Below are 18,079 nucleotides of genomic sequence, written 5' to 3'. Positions count from 1 at the left end.
AACATGCGTTAATTGGTTTTATCTTCGAACTGCACTTGTTAGATACTCCCTGGACTGCTGAGGTGCGCCACTGTATTTCAAGACCAGATGATATTCAAAGTCATTGTGTCCTCGTCTCCCACCCCTCCCCCACCGCTGCAGAGACTGTCTTGTGGCCCATCAGAATAATACAGTATCTAAGTGGCAAACTCCCCCCCCCCCCCCAGACAGGGTTTCTCTGTGTAGCCTTGGCTGTCCTGGACTCACTTTGTAGACCAGGCTGGCCTCAAACTCACAGCGATCCTCCTGCCTCTGCCTCTGCCTCCCGAGTGCTGGGATTAAAGGCTGGGATATATGAGACCTTATCAAGTTTCTTGTCTTTGCTGGCCATTCCGGGCCTCTTGTCTTTGGGCTAATCATCAAACAACACGATCTAACTAGAACCCAGGGACTTTCTCTCCAAGCACAACCGCCATTTTCTCCCAGATACTTAGACTTGGCAAATTTACCCAAGGTCCTCTTCATTTGTCCCTTAAAGACTCCCCCAACATGGACCAGGGGGCCTGTAGACACAATACCACAAGGCGTGAGACTTTATTTGTGACAAGTAACCTTTAGGCCCACAGACTTCAAAGCAGTAACTTCCGGCCCCAAAGTCCGCCTCGCGGCTTCCCGCCTTTTCCGGAAAAGTTGCTTGCGGGCACGTGCGGGGTGACGTCACGGGCGCTGCAGCTTCTGATTGGCTCAGTAGCGGAAGCAAGCCGTCGAGGGCGAAGGCTCTGTGACTCCCGTCTTGTACCGTCCGCTTCACTTTAGCTCCCCGGGCTCAGGGCTCGGTGTGGGTGGCCGCAGGCCGCGGCAGGCGCCACCGCGCTCCTTCTGCTGCAGCCGCCGCAGTGGCCGGGCCCAGCGTGGCCTCCAGGGCAGCGCCAGGCCGTGGCGGTTGAGGACGAGGCGCGCAGGGTCGGTGCCGTCCTCAGCACTGCCCAGCAGAAGGTAGTCGGCGCCAGGGCGTAGGCGCAGGCAGCCGCAGGCCAGGTCAGCGCGGGGCACCCAGGCCTCCTGGCCCCCGCGGCGCACGGGCCACGCGCCCTGCTTGAACACGGCCAGCACGTGCACGGCCAGCCGCCACCACTCGGGGCCCACGGAGGGCGCCTCGGACGCGGAAACCTGGGCGTGCAGAACTGCGAGAAGACACCACCATGTCAGGTGAGTGGGAGGAGGCTGGCCCTGAGGAGCGAGGGCTGGCCTGATGGAGACGACAAATGCCACGTGGCGCTGGCAAAGGACAGGCAGGGTCTAGACGAGTGGCCCGCAACCTGTGGTGTGGTGGTTGTCAAGTGACTCCTCCACAGTGGTCGCCTAAGACCATCGGGAAACGCAGACATTTCCCTTAACGATTCATAACAGCAGCAAAGTTACAGTTATGGAGCGAGGAACAGAATAATTTGATGGTGGTGGTGGTGGTGGTGGGGTCACGAGGAACTGCCTTGGGAAGGTTGGGAAGCGCTGGAGGAGAGGCCGGAAGAACAAATGAGGTGTGGTCTAGGATGGTGGACGCTAGTAAAGTGGGAGAGGAGAGACGTCCAGGACCATGGTTGGAAGGGCCATGTGAGTTGCCGGGGTGCTTAGGCAGAGCAGGGTTTCAGGGTTGTGGTTGGGAAGGGGGTGGCTAAGGAGGTGGAGTTTCAGGACGATGCTCACCAGAGATGAGGCAGGGAGAGCACCCGGAGAGCTTCAGGTAATGCTGCCTGGAACTTTTGGGGTCATGTTACTGTTAACTATAGCCTCGGGCTCCAGGGTTGCTGCTTTGGCAACAAGGTCTCAATAAGATGTTGAGGCTGACCTAGAACCTACTGATCTAGAACTCACTCAGAGATGTCAGGCAGAAGGGCAGGATGATGTGCTCTTGAAAGTGCAAGAGTGTGGGGGGACAAGAAGACACAGGAGGGGAGGGGGATTCCTCTCTGCTGCCTCCCACCATTGTCAGCTGTTCTGTCACATCCTGGCAGACAACACTCCTTTAGGAACTAACATCCTTTCCCATTTAAAATAAGAAAATGGGGGCTGGAGAAATGGCTCTGCAGTTAAGAGCATTGACTGCTTTTCCAGAGGTCCTGAGTTCAATTCCCAGCAACCACATGGTGGCTCACAACCTTCTATAATGTGATCTGATGCCCTCCTCTGGCCTGCAGATGTACCTGCAGGCAGAGCACTGTATATGTAAGAAAGAAAGAAATATTAAAAAAAAGAAAAAGAAAAAGAAAGAAAGAAAGAAAAAAGAAAAGAAAAGAAAATGGAAGGGCAGGTAGAAGGCAGGCCTTTTGTCCCCCATCACTTACCGTAATCCTGTTGGCAGTACTTCTGAAGGCTCATGTGCACACTGGTGTCCGGGACGTGGCAATAGTTTTGACACTGTGGGTCTGGAGAGGGTCAGGCTCTCTGCAGTGGGCTCCTGTGGCCAGGACCACACAGCCTGCTCATCTCCCCACCCCATTTCCATAGACAGCTGGACTGTCCGCACCCTCAAGGAGGGCTGGAGGCCAGGTATGGTGGCGCACACATTTAATCCCATTACTCCGGAGACAGAGGCAGGATGATCTCTCTGAGTTCGAGGTCAGCCTGGTCTACAGGGGGAGTTCCACCAGGACCACCAAGAGAAACCCTACCTCCAAAACAAAACAACAACAAAGAGGAGGGCTGGGTACCCTCTGGACCCAGCCAGCCCATCCCAGATCCCCTTGCTGCTGAGAATGTCTTCCCTGGCCTCTTACCAGATCCAGACACAGTAGGAGTGGTAGCAAGGGCGGTTGTTGCCTCTGGAATTCCTGTCAAGCCATAGGAGAAACTCAACTTAAACTCTAGGAATCCAGGCATGCCAGCCTCCAAGGGTGCAACCATCCTTTACTCTCCCCAAGACCCATCCCCTTCCCTCATAAGAGCAAGGAGTCCAAACCACAGCCTTCTTTCCAAGATTGAAGAGTCCGTCGTTTGAGACCCGAGTTCTCTGAAGAGAACTGCCACCCAAAAGCCAGAGCCACACACTGCAGTTGTCCAGTGAAATCTGGACCGTCATCTCCCATCCCAGTTCAGGACATAGGCCTTCGTTGTGCTATGGGACTCACGTTGGCAGGGCATCCTAGGTGAGCGGCTCTGCTGGTATCCAGGACCACAGTGATTGCATGTCAGACCTGTGACCCCTAACTTGCAGGCGCACTGGCCGCTGGTCTGGTTGCACATCCCTCCTGTTGCTCCAATTGGGTGGCACTGGCAGGCTTCGTGACAAAAGGAATGAGATATTTGAGACCAGCAGGCTCCCTACAAAATCCACGCCCCACTCCCCAAACCTGACAGTCTAGACTCCAGCCTCCTCCCTCACCCCCCCCACCCTGTACCTGCCAATATAGAATTCTAGCTCTGTGTCCTTTCCCCTTTGGCTTGCCTTCAGGCCACACTCACCCCTGCATGCCTTGTGACTAGTGATGGGCTGGCTTGGGTCCCTCCAGAACCCTGGCTGGCAGTAGTGACAGTGCCGCCCAGCTGTGTGGTGGCGGCACCGCTCACACACACCCCCACTACGGCCACCTGACAACCTGAATAGCTCGGAGTTGAATCGGCATCGTCGGGCATGCTGATTGCAGGAGCAGGCTGGGGACAAGATGAGGTCAGAAACTGTCACACAGGCACATTAGGGCCACCATCCCCGGCTTTCTCCCTACCTACCATGCTGTTCTCATGAAAGACTGCAGGTCTGTGGTGTTAGAGACTGCCCTAGGCACATTCCCAGGGGATCTTAATTCTGGCATTGCAGGGGTCACCAGTTAGCCTGTGACCCTCTGGGAGGTCACAGTACTGAAAGAAAGGGCAGCCCCTGCCTCTGCCTGGAGGAGCTGTGCTAGGCCTATAGCGCTCACATGCACTAGGCAGCAGGTACCAAAGTGTGAGTCCTTCCACTCATACCCCTCCCCATCTGTAGTGGGGGAATGACACGCAGAGGTAAAGCACAGCCGAGGGAGCCTGAAACAAAAGCTCTGTCAACAACTGCCTCTAGAGCCCACAGGCTTGTTGAATGCTTGCCTTTTCCTGGGAGCATTTTTCTGAATTCCTCCCCTGACCCCAGGGTTTCTCTGTGTAGCCTTGGCTGTCCTGGACTCACTTTGTAGACCAGGCTGGAGATCTGCCTGCCTCTGCCTCCCGAGTGCTGGGATTACATGCGTGCACCACCACACCTGGCTAGCATTTTTCAGATTCTTGAAGGATTCACTGCCTAACTCGACTACAGGTCCATAGGAGGCAAGGAGGTATCCAGCATGGCTCAGTAGCTGGTGCTGGTTCAAACTCTGAGAGTCTTACCCTGAGTTGTTTATTTTAGGTATATTAATTAAGCTAATCAAGTTAATAAGTTCATTAACAGCACATTTGGTGAAGTTTCCTGGTGACAATTAACTCAATTCTGTGTGCAAAATAAGGCTTAAGACATTGAAACTCGGGGCTGAAGCGTGAGCTCAGAGGTTAGGAACGCTGGCTGGACCCAGGTTTCATTCTCCACACCCACATGGCAGCTCACAGCTGTCTGTAACTCCAGGTGTAGCGATCTGATGTCCTCTTCGTGTCTTCAGGGACACATGTGCATAGACACACATGTAGGCAGAACACATAAAAAAAAAAAACTTAAAAAAAAAAAAAAGACCGGACTGGAGAGACAGCTCAGTAATTAAGAATACTGTCTGCTCTTGCAAAAGACCCAGGTTTGGGTCCAACACTCACATGGCAGCTCACAACTGTCTGTAACTCCAGTTCCAGGTGATCTGACACCCCAACACCAATGCACAGAAAATAAAATAAAATTTTTAAAAATTAAAAAGACACTGAGAGCTGGGTGTGGTGGTACACTCCTGTAATCCCAGGACTCAGGGAGGCAGAGGCAGGTGGATCTCAGTGAGTTTGAGGCCAGCCTGGTCTATAAAGTCTAGGACAGCTAAGAATACACAGAGAAACCATGAATCAGAGGGAAAAAAGGAAAAAAGAAAAAAAAAGGGGGTGGTGGACATAGCACCTCTTTGTAAAGGACATGTGATGCCTTCCATAAAGATGTTCTACAGATTAGCTGAGAAAAGAGGCTCCCGGTAAGTGTCTGGGGGAGGACTCGTGTGGTCTCAGCCACACAGCACAAAGGGCACCAGGACACTAGCCACATCCATTCCCAGCATTCTGTGTGGAAGACAGGTTACACATCCCTCCTTTGGATGGGGCAACACTAGGAAACTTTTCATATATTTGTTGTTTAGTTGGGGGAGATACAGCAGCTCGTGAAGTCTGGGCTGGCCTAGAACTGAAGGATCTTCTTGCTTCTGTCTCCTGAGCACTGACATACAGAAGAGCCTTTGCCTTGCCTGGCTAGTTCTTAAAAACCACATAAACTGTTGGGCATAGTGGGAACACTTTTAATCCCAGCCCAGGAGGCAAAGGCAGATGGATCTCTATGAGTTCAAGGTTAGCCTGCTCTATACGGCAAGTTCCAGGCAGCCAAGGCTACAAAGTGAGACACTGTCAAAACAAAGCCTAAAACCTAAGCCAAAAAGCCCATCCACACAAACCAAGGGCTCCATGTGTCTAGCAGCAGGGATCCCAGAAAGATGCTCAAGCAGAGTGCCTGCTCACTCTGTGGAAAGACCTGGACTTAGAGGCTGAGAGCCTGAGTGGGCAGCCGCCTGGAGCAGGAATCATAGCAGAGGAAGCTGTAAAATGACAGTCCCTCCCCTGAGCCTCTGTTACCCCCCACACACCCCAATCCAGCGAGGTTCTCTACTGTCTCTCCCAAGGCGTTAGGTGGTTTTGTGGCAGTGCTGCCGCAGAGGCACGCTTTAGCTTTTTTCCAACCCAGAGTACCCTTCTGAAACAACTTGACTGGTAGTGAGAGTCAAGCCACCTTATCTGTAAAGCCACAGAAGTGTGTCACTGCCTCTTATCTAGGTTCCCCGGGCTGCCCTTGTCTTTACTGGGATGGCTGCTCTCGTACTCAGGGACACAAGCTCGCTAGCACCCAAGTCCTGGTGAAGCCTGCCCCAGCATCAGGACACATGAGTCTCCCCTGCTGCTCCCTGGGGTGGTGGAGGGGAGATGGCTGGGACATTGGTCTCCCAGAAAGTTGAGGGGTGTGTGACTGTCTGTGTCTGTCTGCCAGTGCCTGAAGGTAGTTAGGCCTTTCCCCAAGGTCACAGCCTTTGTTGCTGGAAGAGAGGCCAAGGTCATCTAGGAAGACAAGGCCCCAAGAGTCATCTTAGCTCTGTGCTCCTGCCAGGCTGTCCTTTCTGCCTGGGAATGTTATCATGGCAGATGCTCAGCAGTGGAGGGACAGAGCTCTGCCCCCAGGGCTCACTGTCTTCTCTGCAGCCTTAAGGATAGAGTTGTCACTGTCCCCAATTTATAGGTAAGAAAACAGGCACAATGAAGTCAGATTCCCTGCCTGAGACCACATAACTTTGAGCAGAAGAGCTGAAATTGGGACAGGCCATCTGCTAAAGCTGCTCCTAGCTGTGTCCAGGGGCACCTAGTATGGCAGCACCCACTGTGGACTGGGCAGGCCGGGTCCATCATCCTGTCAGGTCATGCTAAGTGACTGTGTGAGTGAGTTATGGCTACAGTCCTCTTGTCCAGACAGTGCCATGTCTGCCAGGAGTCAGGAAGTACGTCTGCCTGTACCCTTGCCCAAACCCAGTTCCATCCCAGTCCTGGAATATGTTCTGCTCAGGACTGCCGTTGGTGTCACATGGTTACATCTGGTGAATGCATCCCTTCAGTCCCTGAGAGAAGGTTTCCTGTGTGTGTCTGTGTGTCTGATAAGCTTGGCAACAGGGAAAAGACACCAGGTCCCAGCACAATGTGAGGAAAAGCAGATCTGAGGGGAAAAGCACATTTTGCATGCTTTGGAACAAGGTCCCCAAAGCATATTCTCCCAGGAGGCCACATGGTGGCAAGGTCTGGGGGCAGGACCCATGACTTACGCAGGCACGGGTGAGGGTGCTGGGGTGTGGCAGGTCGCCAGGGCCAGTCTCGATGGGATGGGCGGCAGCTCTCACACCCTGGGCCAGTGGTGTGATGGCGGCAGCGGCAGCGTGGGGGCTGGGCACGAGCAGCACAGCCGGCAGCATGGCCATGGCACTGGCAGCGGCCTCTTACTCCAGTGGTCACCAGCCCTGCTTTCTCCCCAAACTCCACATGGAGGTAGCTGGCTACTATCCTGGCCTTGGGGCCGGGTGGGGAGTGAAAGGTTACCTTCCTGGGGCCCCCCAGAGCCCCAGGCCAGGCAGGCCTGCGCCATAGTGGCCTCCAGGGACCTCCAGGGGCCCAGGCGGCAGAAAGAACCAGTGCTGGAGGCCCTGGGGCACAGAAGCGCAGGGTGACAGACGTCAAGAGGAAGGAGCCCTTCAGGTCCAGTGTCAGACTACCGTTGCAGGCAGGGCCAGGGCTGTCTGCAGGAAGAGCACAGGTCTGAGGGCAGGGGGATGCTGCCTTGCCAACCAGCTGGGTCACTGGTGGGAGGCAAAAGCGAGGATGCCCTCCGGGATCATAGCAGGGGTCTGAGGTGGCCTGGTTAAAGAGAAGCAAGAGGCGCAGGCCGAGGGCCATAGGCACAGCTGCAGCAGAACTGACACCTGCAGACAGAGGTGGCAGATGGGGTCAGTCAACCTCCACCCTGCTGAGGATTCCTGTGGACCCCACATTCCTCCCAGCCCTGCCTAAGCCCCCTCCCCAGCTGCCTTGAAGCGAGGAAAATAGTTCCATCTGGGGAGAATTACTGTTTACATAACCCAGAGGGAAAGAACGCAAGCAAAATTGAGAATTCTGCCTGAACTAATTCAGAGCTTAACACCCTAAAGTTATCCATTAATGTCCAGGGGAGGGGCCCTGGGGAGAGATGAGGGTGGGAGGGGCCCTGGGGAGAGGTGAGGGTGGGAGGGGCCCTGGGGAGAGGTGAGGGTGGGAGGGGCCCTGGGGAGAGGTGAGGGTGGGAGGGGCCCTGGGGAGAGGTGAGGGTGGGAGGGGCCCTGGGGAGAGGTGAGGGTGGGAGGGGCCCTGGGGAGAGGTGAGGGTGGGAGGGGCCCTGGGGAGAGGTGAGGGTGGGAGGGGCCCTGGGGAGAGGTGAGGGTGGGAGGGGCCCTGGGGGGAGGTGAGGGTGGGAGGGGCCCTGGGGAGAGGTGAGGGTGGGAGGGGCCCTGGGGAGAGGTGAGGGTGGGAGGGGCCCTGGGGAGAGGTGAGGGTGGGAGGGGCCCTGGGGAGAGGTGAGGGTGGGAGGGGCCCTGGGGAGAGGTGAGGGTGGGTGAGGAAGCAGTGGGACCCACACATGGGAAAAGCTAGAAGAGAGTCAGGGAAGAGATAGTGGCGCCTGGGTAGGGAGGACCCGGACACAGAAGAGGAGCAGAAAGCAGCACAGGGCAGAGCCAGAGGGTAGAAGGGCAGGCAGAGGACGGGACACCTGCAATGGAGTTGGATGGCATGAAGCTAGGGGCTTCTGAGGCCGGGAGGGAAGAGCAGGCAGGCTCACACACACTCACCAAAGTCTGAGGACAATGAGAAGCCCAGGAGGGAAGGGAGAGCTGGCAGGAACTCAGAAGCAGAGTGGAAGCCTTTCCCACATGGGGTTCTAACCTTGTTCTCCACACCCTGGGCACGGAGGGGGGATTATCATCGCCAAACAGCCCCAGCCTCTCTGCTACTTACCCCAGCCCTGCACCCTTAACCCTTTCCCGTCCAGGTGTCCAGCCAGAGGACAAGCTGAGGGAAGGACAGGGTGTGGGAGCTGGAATCCAGCAACACCTTGGAGTTGGAGAGCAGACCCCTGGGGTACTGGGAAGACAGAGCCTGGCCTTTCTTTAGGATAGTGGGACTCCACAGTTACATTTCTGGGACTATCTGGGCAATGGCTCCACCTGCTACACCAAATCTCAGGCCTGGATCCGTATCCCCACAGTGCTCAGGCCCTCAGAGCAGGTGGGGGCGCGGATGTTGGGGAATACATAATATGGGAGGTGTCTTAACTGTGTGCCAGATGCCAGGGCACTGAGAAGCCAGAAATCCAGAGTCCAGGGCATGTTAGGAGCCAGAGGACTCAGTCTCTCACCCTCCCCTTCGTAGGACTGGGAATCCTGGGGCTTTCCTGGGCCCCCTGTGTGAACCCTTATCTCCAAATCTGCACAGAGGCTGAGCACTCCACCACCCTGTGCCCCACTGACATTTCCCTTGCAGGCCATAAGCCCCCACCCCACCCCCGAGTCTGAAGCCATTATGCATGCAGAATGAAGCAGGCCAGCCTCCCTTAAGCCCCAGCCCCTTATGTGAGCATGTTTTTTGCTGAGCAATTTTAGGGTCCCACCTTCTGGCTCTTAACACCATGAAGTACTAGGCAGGCTATGAGTTCTCGGTGTTTGGGGGGGAGGTGGAGGCAGAAACTATGCCCTGCCCCTTTGGGCCTACCTCCCTCAGTAGGCCTAGAGTCAGCCCTGCTGGGTCTCTGGGATCTATAAGGGACCCTGCCTGCTTTCTCCTCTTTGGCGTGCATCTCCTACCTGGCTATTAGGGCCCAGCCATCGGTCAAACCTGCCTGGAGAAGAAAAGAGTGTGCTGTAGTCAGCCATCCCACACTCTTCTGCAGGAGCAGCGCGTGGTGGGCTCTAGGAGGAATGAGAGAGGCTGTTCTCAGTCTAGTGGGGGTTCTGGGCGGGAGTTCTAAGCAGAGCCCGCAGAATCCAACACCGCCTCCCACCCCAAACCCTAGCCAACAGCAGCCACGCTTTCCCCACAGGGACCCCTGCCAGCCATGCCACCAGACACTGCGTGGGACAGGAGCACTGCTGCCCCCAGCCGGCTTGAAGCCTGGTGGCCCCGAACAAACTGGCCTAGAAGGATCCAGGCAGGTAAGAGCACAGCTGCAGCTGGGGGCCCTGGCCGGTTCCCGCTGGCCATCCGCCTGCTGGCTGACCTCAGTCCATCCAGCCCCTCCCAGTCCTGCAGCCCCCTGAAGCCTGCCATGTGTGTGCTAACTCAAGGTTAAGATCAATTGCTTTCAAGGTCCAAAATCCCTGAGGAAGCCTCAGTCCAGCCACAGGGGAGACCAGAGGCCAGTGCTTCTGCAGGGAGGGCGGTGCAGAGTGCCTCATCCAGGCTGGACTTGGGGAGCAGAAGGGGGTAGCAAAGGTCAAAGGCAGCTCACTTGAGCAACTGGTGTTTAGGCCCCAGGGCTTTGAGCCAGAAGCCCTTGTGTACTTGTTGTCTTCTGAGCATCTGAGTCCTGTGGCTCCCCCTGAGCAAAGAAGGGGTGTGCGGTTTGTCCTTGAGCACTCTCCGTGTCACAGCTTCTGTCCGGCCACTGTGCAGAACTGGCCCAGGGCAAGGCTCAGGGACCCGCAAGTCGGCGGTGCCCTGTACTAGTTGCAGGAAACCCTTGAGGCTGGGGTCTTGGAAGAGCAAGGGCAGGGACAGATGAGAGCTGGAGGGCGAAGCTGCAGGAGAAGCTGGACCAGCAGACCCTACGTCAGAGAAGCGTGTTCCCAGAAGGACTGTGTGAGCAGTAGGGTGGATCCAGCAAGTCCTCCCAGCTCTGCCCCAGCCTTGGCCCTGTCAGGCCACCTTCTAGAAGAAAGACAGGAAACTGGTCTGCTCTACCTGGTAGACAATGAGGTATCATTTGCTGTAGAGCAGGGGTAGGTGCTGTGGTTTCAGAAGAGAGTCTTGCGCTGCCAGTCAGGACATTCAGGAAGGTTCGGTCTGCTGTGGATCCTCCCTGCCTAGCATTGGAGTCCCTAAGTAGTTCCCAGAGGAACCTTTCTTCCTCACTTTGCTCTGGGTAGCCAGGGCTGGCTGGGTGACCACCTCCCAGAAGACATCTATTGTGCCATGAGTGGGGCAAAGGAGAGACAAGACCACCCAGGAAGTGGCTGGTCCCCAACTCAGAGGTAGTATTGAGACTTTAACCCCCATAGGGCCTGGCTTCAGGAGAGCTCCGACCGGTTTCCTCTCCACAGACACTCTGGTCTCTCACCAGCCTCAGAAAAGCAGGGTAGCACAGCCTCCGCTCTGTGGAACAGCCTCAAGAGGGCACTCTTGGCACAGCAGCTTGGAGGCTGGGCCTTACCTCAAAATGGGAGCCGCAGAGCACTTCCCAAAGCAGCTGCATTTACCAGGAAGTGCTCCCGAGGCCACACCCTCTCCCAAGGCCGCCCCTAGTCTAGAGCTCTTTCTCTTCTCCCTGGCCAGGTTCTCCATCCCTGCTCGGCTCTGAGGTGCTGTGGCTGGGCTGGGAGCTCCACTTCAGGTTTGCTGGAGAGCCAGGAGACAGGAGAGACAAGGGGGCCCAGGCACTGGGCTAAAGTAGGTAGAGCTAGCTTGCTTTATGGCAAGTAAAGCAGTGAAGGAGTTTTATTTCTAGCACACCTGTGTGCCGTGTGCTGTGTCCTGTGGTCAGAGCTAACTGACCCAGCTGCGTGCTGGGAACCCAAGTTAAACTCCAAGAATATTCATGCTTCCAGAAATGGTTAGGTTAATAAGAAAGTAAGAGACCTTGGGATGTAGGAGTAAAGGAGTGAGGCAGCCTGCCCAGCCCTGAGGCTTGCCCCAAGAATAAGCAGGCGAGAACAGATCACAAGCTGAAACCTGACTGTATAAAGAGAAAGAAAGAGGCAGTTCACCTGCCCTCAGGGTGGTGTATTACTTGTTTTCTGCTGCTGTGATAAACACTGTGACCAAAAGCAACTTGGCAAGGAAAGGATGTATTTCAGCCTGGTGTTTACAGTCCATCTTAAATGGAAGTCAGGACAGGAATTCAAGACAGGAACCAAAGCAGATCATGGGGAAGTGCTGTTTACTGCCTTGCTCTTGATGGCTTGCTCTGCCTGCTCTCTTCTACAACCAAAGACCACCTGCCCAGACACAGCACTGCCCATGGTGGGGTGGGGCCTCCCATAATCATTAATCAAGAAAATGCCCCCATAAACTTGCCTACAGGCCATCTGGTGGAGGCATTTTCTCAATTGAGGAGGTCCCAGATAACTCTGCCTGTATCAACTTGTCGAGAAAGAAATGAATCGCGCACATCAGAGCCCAGACAAGCCCAGTGGTGCCAAGGCAGAACCTGCAGGCTAAAACACATGGCCTCCTCAGTGAGGGCCACCGCACTGCTTCCACCACAGTCAGTCACCAGCAAAGGACAGCGGCTGGAGAAATGGAACTCTATACCACACTGCTGATGGGCCCGGAAACCAGTGACCCCAGGGTCACATTTGAGCCAGCAATGCCACTCCAGACAGGTGCCTGAGGAAACCAAAAAGCATCCACACGGACACTTTGTGAGTCCTGACAGCATTGTGCGTCACAAGCAGGAAGTGGAAACAGTCCATAGGTGTAGTGAAGTGATAGGCAGAGCACGGGTGGAAGTTGCCAGGTCCAATGCTGTGTGCTTCCACACACTAACCATGTGGCTTAGCCAGTCACAGAGACCAGACCAGCTTCGCTGAGTCAAGGAGCAGGTGGGAGATGAGCCAGGCCTGTCGGGCACAGCCTCTGAGGTAAAGCAGGTATTAGGCAGCGCTGAGCACACTAGAAGCCACTTGAACAGCAACATAGGTGGGTGCTTAGGTATGCAAACTATATCCCAGTGGTGTGATTGCCAACCTACTTACAAAGGCCAAGATGATAAAGCATAATTGGGACTGTAAAGTGTTTCAGAAGCAGGAAGTTGGCACTGCCCATCCCCTGAGCAGGAGCAGGTGTTTGCTTCACTTGCGTCACATGACTGATCTTGACAGGCACAGGGCCACCCAGGTCTTTAGAGTCAGGAACTCAGTGCCCAAGGGTGCTGTGGCCAGTCTCATCTTACAGCGACTGAGCTGAATAATGAACCGAAGCCCACGGGAAGCAACGCCACACATGATGACCCTGAGCTGTCTAACCACTGCCCTGCTCTGGCCTCAGCAGTGGAGAGTTCTCTGCTGTCCCTCCCCTGCTCTCCTAGCCCACTAGCAGCTGCCATCCCTTGTGGGCTGGGCACGGTGGGAGGACATTAGAAACCAGCTGTCAGTGGTGAGAGTATAGTCCAGGACCCCAGGGACTATCTGAAACCGTAGGCAGTGCGCAGCCCGGTTCGCCTTCCCATTCCCATAAACTCCCATGGAGCCTATAAATCAGGCACAGGAAGAAACAACGCAGCAGAGCACCTGGAACCGTGCTGTAATAAGAGCTGCACACATGGCTGTGGCTCCTGCACTTGGCACACCCTGTTAGTTTTCCTGTTTTTCTTTTTGTTTATGTTTTCTTTTTCGAGACAGGGTTTCTCTGTGTAGCTCTGGCTGTCCTGGAACTTGTTCTGACTGGCCTCAGACTCAGAGATCCCCTACCTCTCCCTCGGGAGTGCTGGGATTAAAGGTGTGGGCCAGCACCGCCTAGCCCCTGCTAGCTTTCCTGCTTGAAGGAGCCTTTTATGGAGACTCTCTGGTGTATCCAGCCTCTGGTCATCATCTGTCCCGTTAGAGCCTTTATGAAGTGAGGTCAGGCTTACACAAACACAGCACTGCAGTTCTCTTTAGAGGAAACTCAACTTTCAGGAGTTGATCCTTTTGTGCCACTTTATGGCATCCAGGTATTGAACTCAGGACATGAGGCCTGCCTGGAGGTGCCTGTCCTGGCTTAATCGCCTTGCTGGCCTGACACTGTAGTTTGGACAGTGAGCAGGATAACAGCTAAGTGACCAGAGCATGCAAGACACACAACATGGCACATTGGACCAAGGCTGACTCTCCAGAGCTGGGGATGGGGTGGGGTGTTGAAATATTTCATCATCCTCAGCATAGAACTTAGAACTTATAGATTATTTATTTCAGGCATTTTCCATTTAATATTTCCAAACCACACTTGGCCCTGAGTAATTGACACTTTAGAAGGTCAGAGTGTGAATAAGGAAGCGCTCTTGTATCCCACTGAATTTTCTTCTTTTCTTTCTTTTTTATTTTTTTCTTTGATTTTTTGAGACAAGGTTTCTCTGTGTAGCCTTGGCTGTCCTGGACTCACTTTGTAGACCAGGCTGGCCTCGAACTCACAGAGATCCACCTGCCTCTGCCTCCTGAGTGCTGGGATTAAAGGCGTGCGCCACCTCACCTGGCTCAGCCGGCTATTTTCAGTGGGTATGCCTAGCCATGCTCATTGAACAGGTGACAGAAAGATTCAGAGAGGTACAGTAGGACCCATCACGTTGCTGATAAAGGCAGGCCTAGCCTCACAGCCTGAATGGTGAGCTCTTAGGCCTTGGCCACGTGCTCAGTGGACAGTGATATGGACTGGGTAAGAGAGTCTGACCCACTAACCGTGTCTTCTGACTCCCTTCCTCTCCCACAGTTCGCCTGCCCCTCTCTACCTTGTACTTCCTTTTTGTCATCTTCCTGTTGTCCTTCATCTTCCACTGCCACCAGCGCCTGGCTCTGGTGCCTGCCCCCTGGGCCTCTTCAGCCCTTGTGGTATTATCCCCGAGACACCTGTCCCAGGGGGGCATGTTCACCATCAATTCCATTGGCCGCCTGGGGAACCAGATGGGCGAGTACGCCACGCTCCTCGCCCTGGCCAGGATGAACGGAAAGGCCGCCTTCATCCCCGCGGCCATGCACAGCGCTCTGGCCCCCATCTTCAGGATCAGCCTGCCGGTGCTGCACAGCGACACTGCCGCAAGGATCCCGTGGCAGAACTACCACCTCAACGACTGGATGGAGGAGCGTTACCGCCACATCCCAGGACGCTATGTGCGCCTCACGGGGTACCCGTGCTCCTGGACCTTCTATCACCACCTGCGCCCAGAGATCCAGCAGGAGTTCACCCTGCACGACCACGTGCGTGAGGAGGCCCAGGCCTTCCTGCGTGGGCTGCGGGTGAACGGGAGCCAGCCGAGCACCTTTGTGGGCGTCCATGTGCGCCGGGGGGACTATGTACATGTCATGCCCAAGGTGTGGAAGGGCGTGGTGGCTGACCGGGGCTACCTGGAAAAGGCCCTGGACAGGTTCCGGGCGCGCTATTCGTCTCCAGTCTTTGTAGTCACCAGTGATGACATGGCCTGGTGCCGGAAGAGCATCAGTGTCTCTCGAGGGGACGTGTCATTTGCTGGCAATGGCCTCCAGGGATCACCTGCCAGGGACATTGCACTGCTTATGCAGTGCAACCACAGCATCATCACCGTGGGGACCTTTGGGATCTGGGCTGCCTACCTCACAGGTGGGGATACTGTTTACCTGGCTAACTTCACTCAGCCCAACTCCCCCTTCCACGCGATTTTCAAGCCAGAGGCAGCCTACTTGCCCGAGTGGGTAGGTATTGCTGCTGACCTGGGACAGGCCCAATGGGGGAATCTCTAGCCATGTCTTAGCCTCGGCGCCCAGGAGGCGGTGTGGGTGCTTGCTGTAGTGCACATGCTCAGGATCCCAGCGGAGTGGCCTCACTGCCTTCCAGTGTACCCTGGAAACGTGAGCACAGTCTGGGCTTAACCTCAGCAGCAACATGCACAAGTGACTTGAGTTCACTATACCCTGAGTGTTAGCCGCCTCATGTGCTGCATCTGCCATGGCGGGCAGTGTCTGATTAGGGTTCTTATGGCTATGATAAAACAATTAGGGGAGGAAAGTGCTTATCCTAGCTCACACTTCCACATCACAGTGCGGCACTGAGAGAGGTCAGGGCCCGAGCCTGGAGACAGGGGCTGTGGAGGAGGGCTGCTTATCAGCTTGCTCCCCATTCCTTGCTCAGCCTGCTGCTTTACACCACCCAGGACCACATGCCCAGGGGAGAGCCACTCAGGGTGAGCCAGGCCTTCCAACATCAGTCAGTCCAGAAAATGCACAGGCCAATCTGGCTGGGGCATTTTTTTAATTGAAACTCATTTGTCAGAAAGACTGACGCTGGCTATGGCAGTGTCTCCTGCCAGAGCCCAGGGGCCTAAGTCCTCTCAGTGAAGCCTGGCCTTGGTCTACTTTCTGTTGTCGCTGTCACTGATGTCTCGGAGTGGCACCAATATCTGCCTCATGCTGGGACACCAGGTGTCAGGCAGAATAGGAGCATAGCCCCAGACGCCTGCAACGCCAGCTCCCCACTGGACTGCATCCTCTCAGCCCAAACCTATAACTTGTTTCCAGTCCCACATCCAGCCTGATTGCTCAGAACAGTCAGGCCAGAGCATGCACAGGCTGGAGCCCGTGAGCTTGGCATTGATGTCCCTGGGTTCAGTGCATGTGAAAACAAGGAGATACCAGAATGTTTATCTGTTTAATTTTCCTTTGTTGGTATTTTTAAAGTGTTTTTATTGTCACTTACATTCACTTAAAATTGCCACCTCTTGCATTACTTATTTCACATTTCTGTAATTACTATTTTAAGTGTTTAAGTGTCCTGCCTGCATGTGTGTCTGCATACCTTGTTCATGTCTGGTGTCCACAGAGGCCAAAAGAAGGCATCAGATCCTCTGGAGTACAGACAGTTGTGAGCTGCCACATGGGTGCTAGGAATTGAACCCATGTACTCTGGAAGAGCAGCCAGTGCTCTTCACCTCTAAGACATCTCTCAGCCCCCTTAGTTCACATTTTATGTTTGTGAGAAAGGTGTACCAAGACGCCCGGCAGACCCTGACTTGCCCCTTCCATCTCAGGCTCTGTGTAGTGGGTAGAGCATGTTCCGATCTGACCCCTCCAGGCCTTACACACCCGAATCCCCTTCTTCTGCACCCCTAAGGCTGGCCTTTTCCTTTACAGTCACAGCGATGTGTCTGTCCAGACCCTCTGGCCTTGCCTTTCTGAAGTAGCTGTTGGGGAGTAGGGCTCCCCTGGCAAGGAGTGTGTACTGAGCCTGCATGAACTGCTCCAGGGTTTGTCAACGCTGTCACCAATGCCAAGGCTGTTGGCCATCATTAGGGAAAATGGTAGCTTGGTTCATCCAGAGAGACCCGGGAATTGGCTTTTTTTACCACCTGGCTCAGGAGTGAGCTCTGTGCCTTTCCTCCAGCCACATTTGTCTGTCAGAGTATTCTGATGAGAAGTTTGTGGAATGAGCTTGTGGGATGGTGCCAGACCTGCTGTAGGCCCGACAGCCCAGAAGACAGACAGCGCTGGACCCAGGGACTCCTGCAGAAGGCCCTGCTCTCAGTCCCAGAGGGCTGGGATGAAAGGTAGGCCAGCTGCTTCCTGTGGCTGTGATGGAGGGCCTGCATCCCAGCGGCTTCCTGTGGCTGTGATGGAGGGCCTGCATCCCAGCTGCTTCCTGTGGCTGTGATGGAGGGCCTGCATCCCAGCTGCTTCCTGTGGCTGTGATGGAGGGCCTGCATCCCAGCTGCTTCCTGTGGCTGTGATGGAGGGCCTGCATCCCAGCGGCTTCCTGTGGCTGTGATGGAGGGCCTGCATCCCAGCGGCTTCCTGTGGCTGTGATGGAGGGCCTGCATCCCAGCGGCTTCCTGTGGCTGTGATGGAGGGCCTGCATCCCAGCGGCTTCCTGTGGCTGTGATGGAGGGCCTGCATCCCAGCGGCTTCCTGTGGCTGTGATGGAGGGCCTGCATCCCAGCGGCTTCCTGTGGCTGTGATGGAGGGCCTGCATCCCAGCGGCTTCCTGTGGCTGTGATGGAGGGCCTGCATCCCAGCGGCTTCCTGTGGCTGTGATGGAGGGCCTGCATCCCAGCGGCTTCCTGTGGCTGTGATGGAGGGCCTGCATCCCAGCGGCTTCCTGTGGCTGTGATGGAGGGCCTGCATCCCAGCGGCTTGCGCCACCTTGGCCTGTGTCTGACTGGATTCCTTCCTCTTCTCCCACCTGTTTTGTTGGGTTTTGTTTTCAGAGTAGACCAGGCTGGCCTTGAACATCCACCTGCCTCAGCCTCTGCGGTGAGAGCCTTACTCTGAGGTTTAGACTGATCTTGAACTCAAGGTAATCCTCCTGCCTCAGCCTTCTGAATGCCAAGATTGCAGTCAAGAACCAACACACCTAGTGCCTGCATTTCCTACTGTAAAGACTCCAGCCATGATGGGTCAGAAGGTTACACCCACCCCAGCACACACACTCCTGTGAGCTCATTTTTAATTGCATCTACACATTT

General features: G+C 55.3%; 2 protein-coding genes across 2 annotated transcripts; one reads left to right on the top strand and one right to left on the bottom strand.

The window, feature by feature from the left end:
* Positions 1–345: 345 nt before the first annotated feature.
* NTN5 (netrin 5) lies at positions 346–8,654 on the bottom strand. The gene is made up of 7 exons (XM_084772356.1): positions 8,535–8,654; positions 6,984–7,634; positions 3,439–3,627; positions 3,105–3,254; positions 2,754–2,807; positions 2,322–2,402; positions 346–1,163 (listed from the first exon to the last, which is right to left on the bottom strand). The coding sequence occupies exons 2-7, from the start codon at positions 7,606–7,608 to the stop codon at positions 787–789; spliced, it is 1,476 nt and encodes a 491-aa protein (XP_084628482.1). The 5' UTR covers positions 7,609–7,634; positions 8,535–8,654; the 3' UTR covers positions 346–786.
* LOC311592229 (galactoside 2-alpha-L-fucosyltransferase Sec1-like) lies at positions 1,072–16,333 on the top strand. The gene is made up of 3 exons (XM_084772357.1): positions 1,072–1,188; positions 9,782–9,893; positions 14,362–16,333. The coding sequence occupies exons 2-3, from the start codon at positions 9,797–9,799 to the stop codon at positions 15,363–15,365; spliced, it is 1,101 nt and encodes a 366-aa protein (XP_084628483.1). The 5' UTR covers positions 1,072–1,188; positions 9,782–9,796; the 3' UTR covers positions 15,366–16,333.
* The last annotated feature ends 1,746 nt before the right edge of the window (positions 16,334–18,079 follow it).

Source organism: Acomys minous (genome assembly GCF_964271855.1).
Source record: "Acomys minous genome assembly, chromosome: 2".
Taxonomy (NCBI): Eukaryota; Metazoa; Chordata; class Mammalia; order Rodentia; family Muridae; genus Acomys; species Acomys minous.
Note: the sequence above shows the minus strand (reverse complement) of the source record. Positions and strands in the feature narration are given on the sequence as shown.

Bases quoted from the DNA above. Each gene is read 5' to 3' on its own strand.
- LOC311592229 (XM_084772357.1), top strand. From the start codon at position 9,797: ATGCCACCAGACACTGCGTGGGACAGGAGCACTGCTGCCCCCAGCCGG. The intron at 9,894-14,361 runs GTAAGAGCACAG...CCTCTCCCACAG, and splicing joins GCCTAGAAGGATCCAGGCAG to TTCGCCTGCCCCTCTCTACC.
- NTN5 (XM_084772356.1), bottom strand. From the start codon at position 7,608: ATGGCCCTCGGCCTGCGCCTCTTGCTTCTCTTTAACCAGGCCACCTCA. The intron at 3,255-3,438 runs GTGAGTGTGGCC...TTTGTCACGAAG, and splicing joins TAGTCACAAGGCATGCAGGG to CCTGCCAGTGCCACCCAATT. The intron at 1,164-2,321 runs GTAAGTGATGGG...GTCTTCTCGCAG, and splicing joins GTACTGCCAACAGGATTACG to TTCTGCACGCCCAGGTTTCC.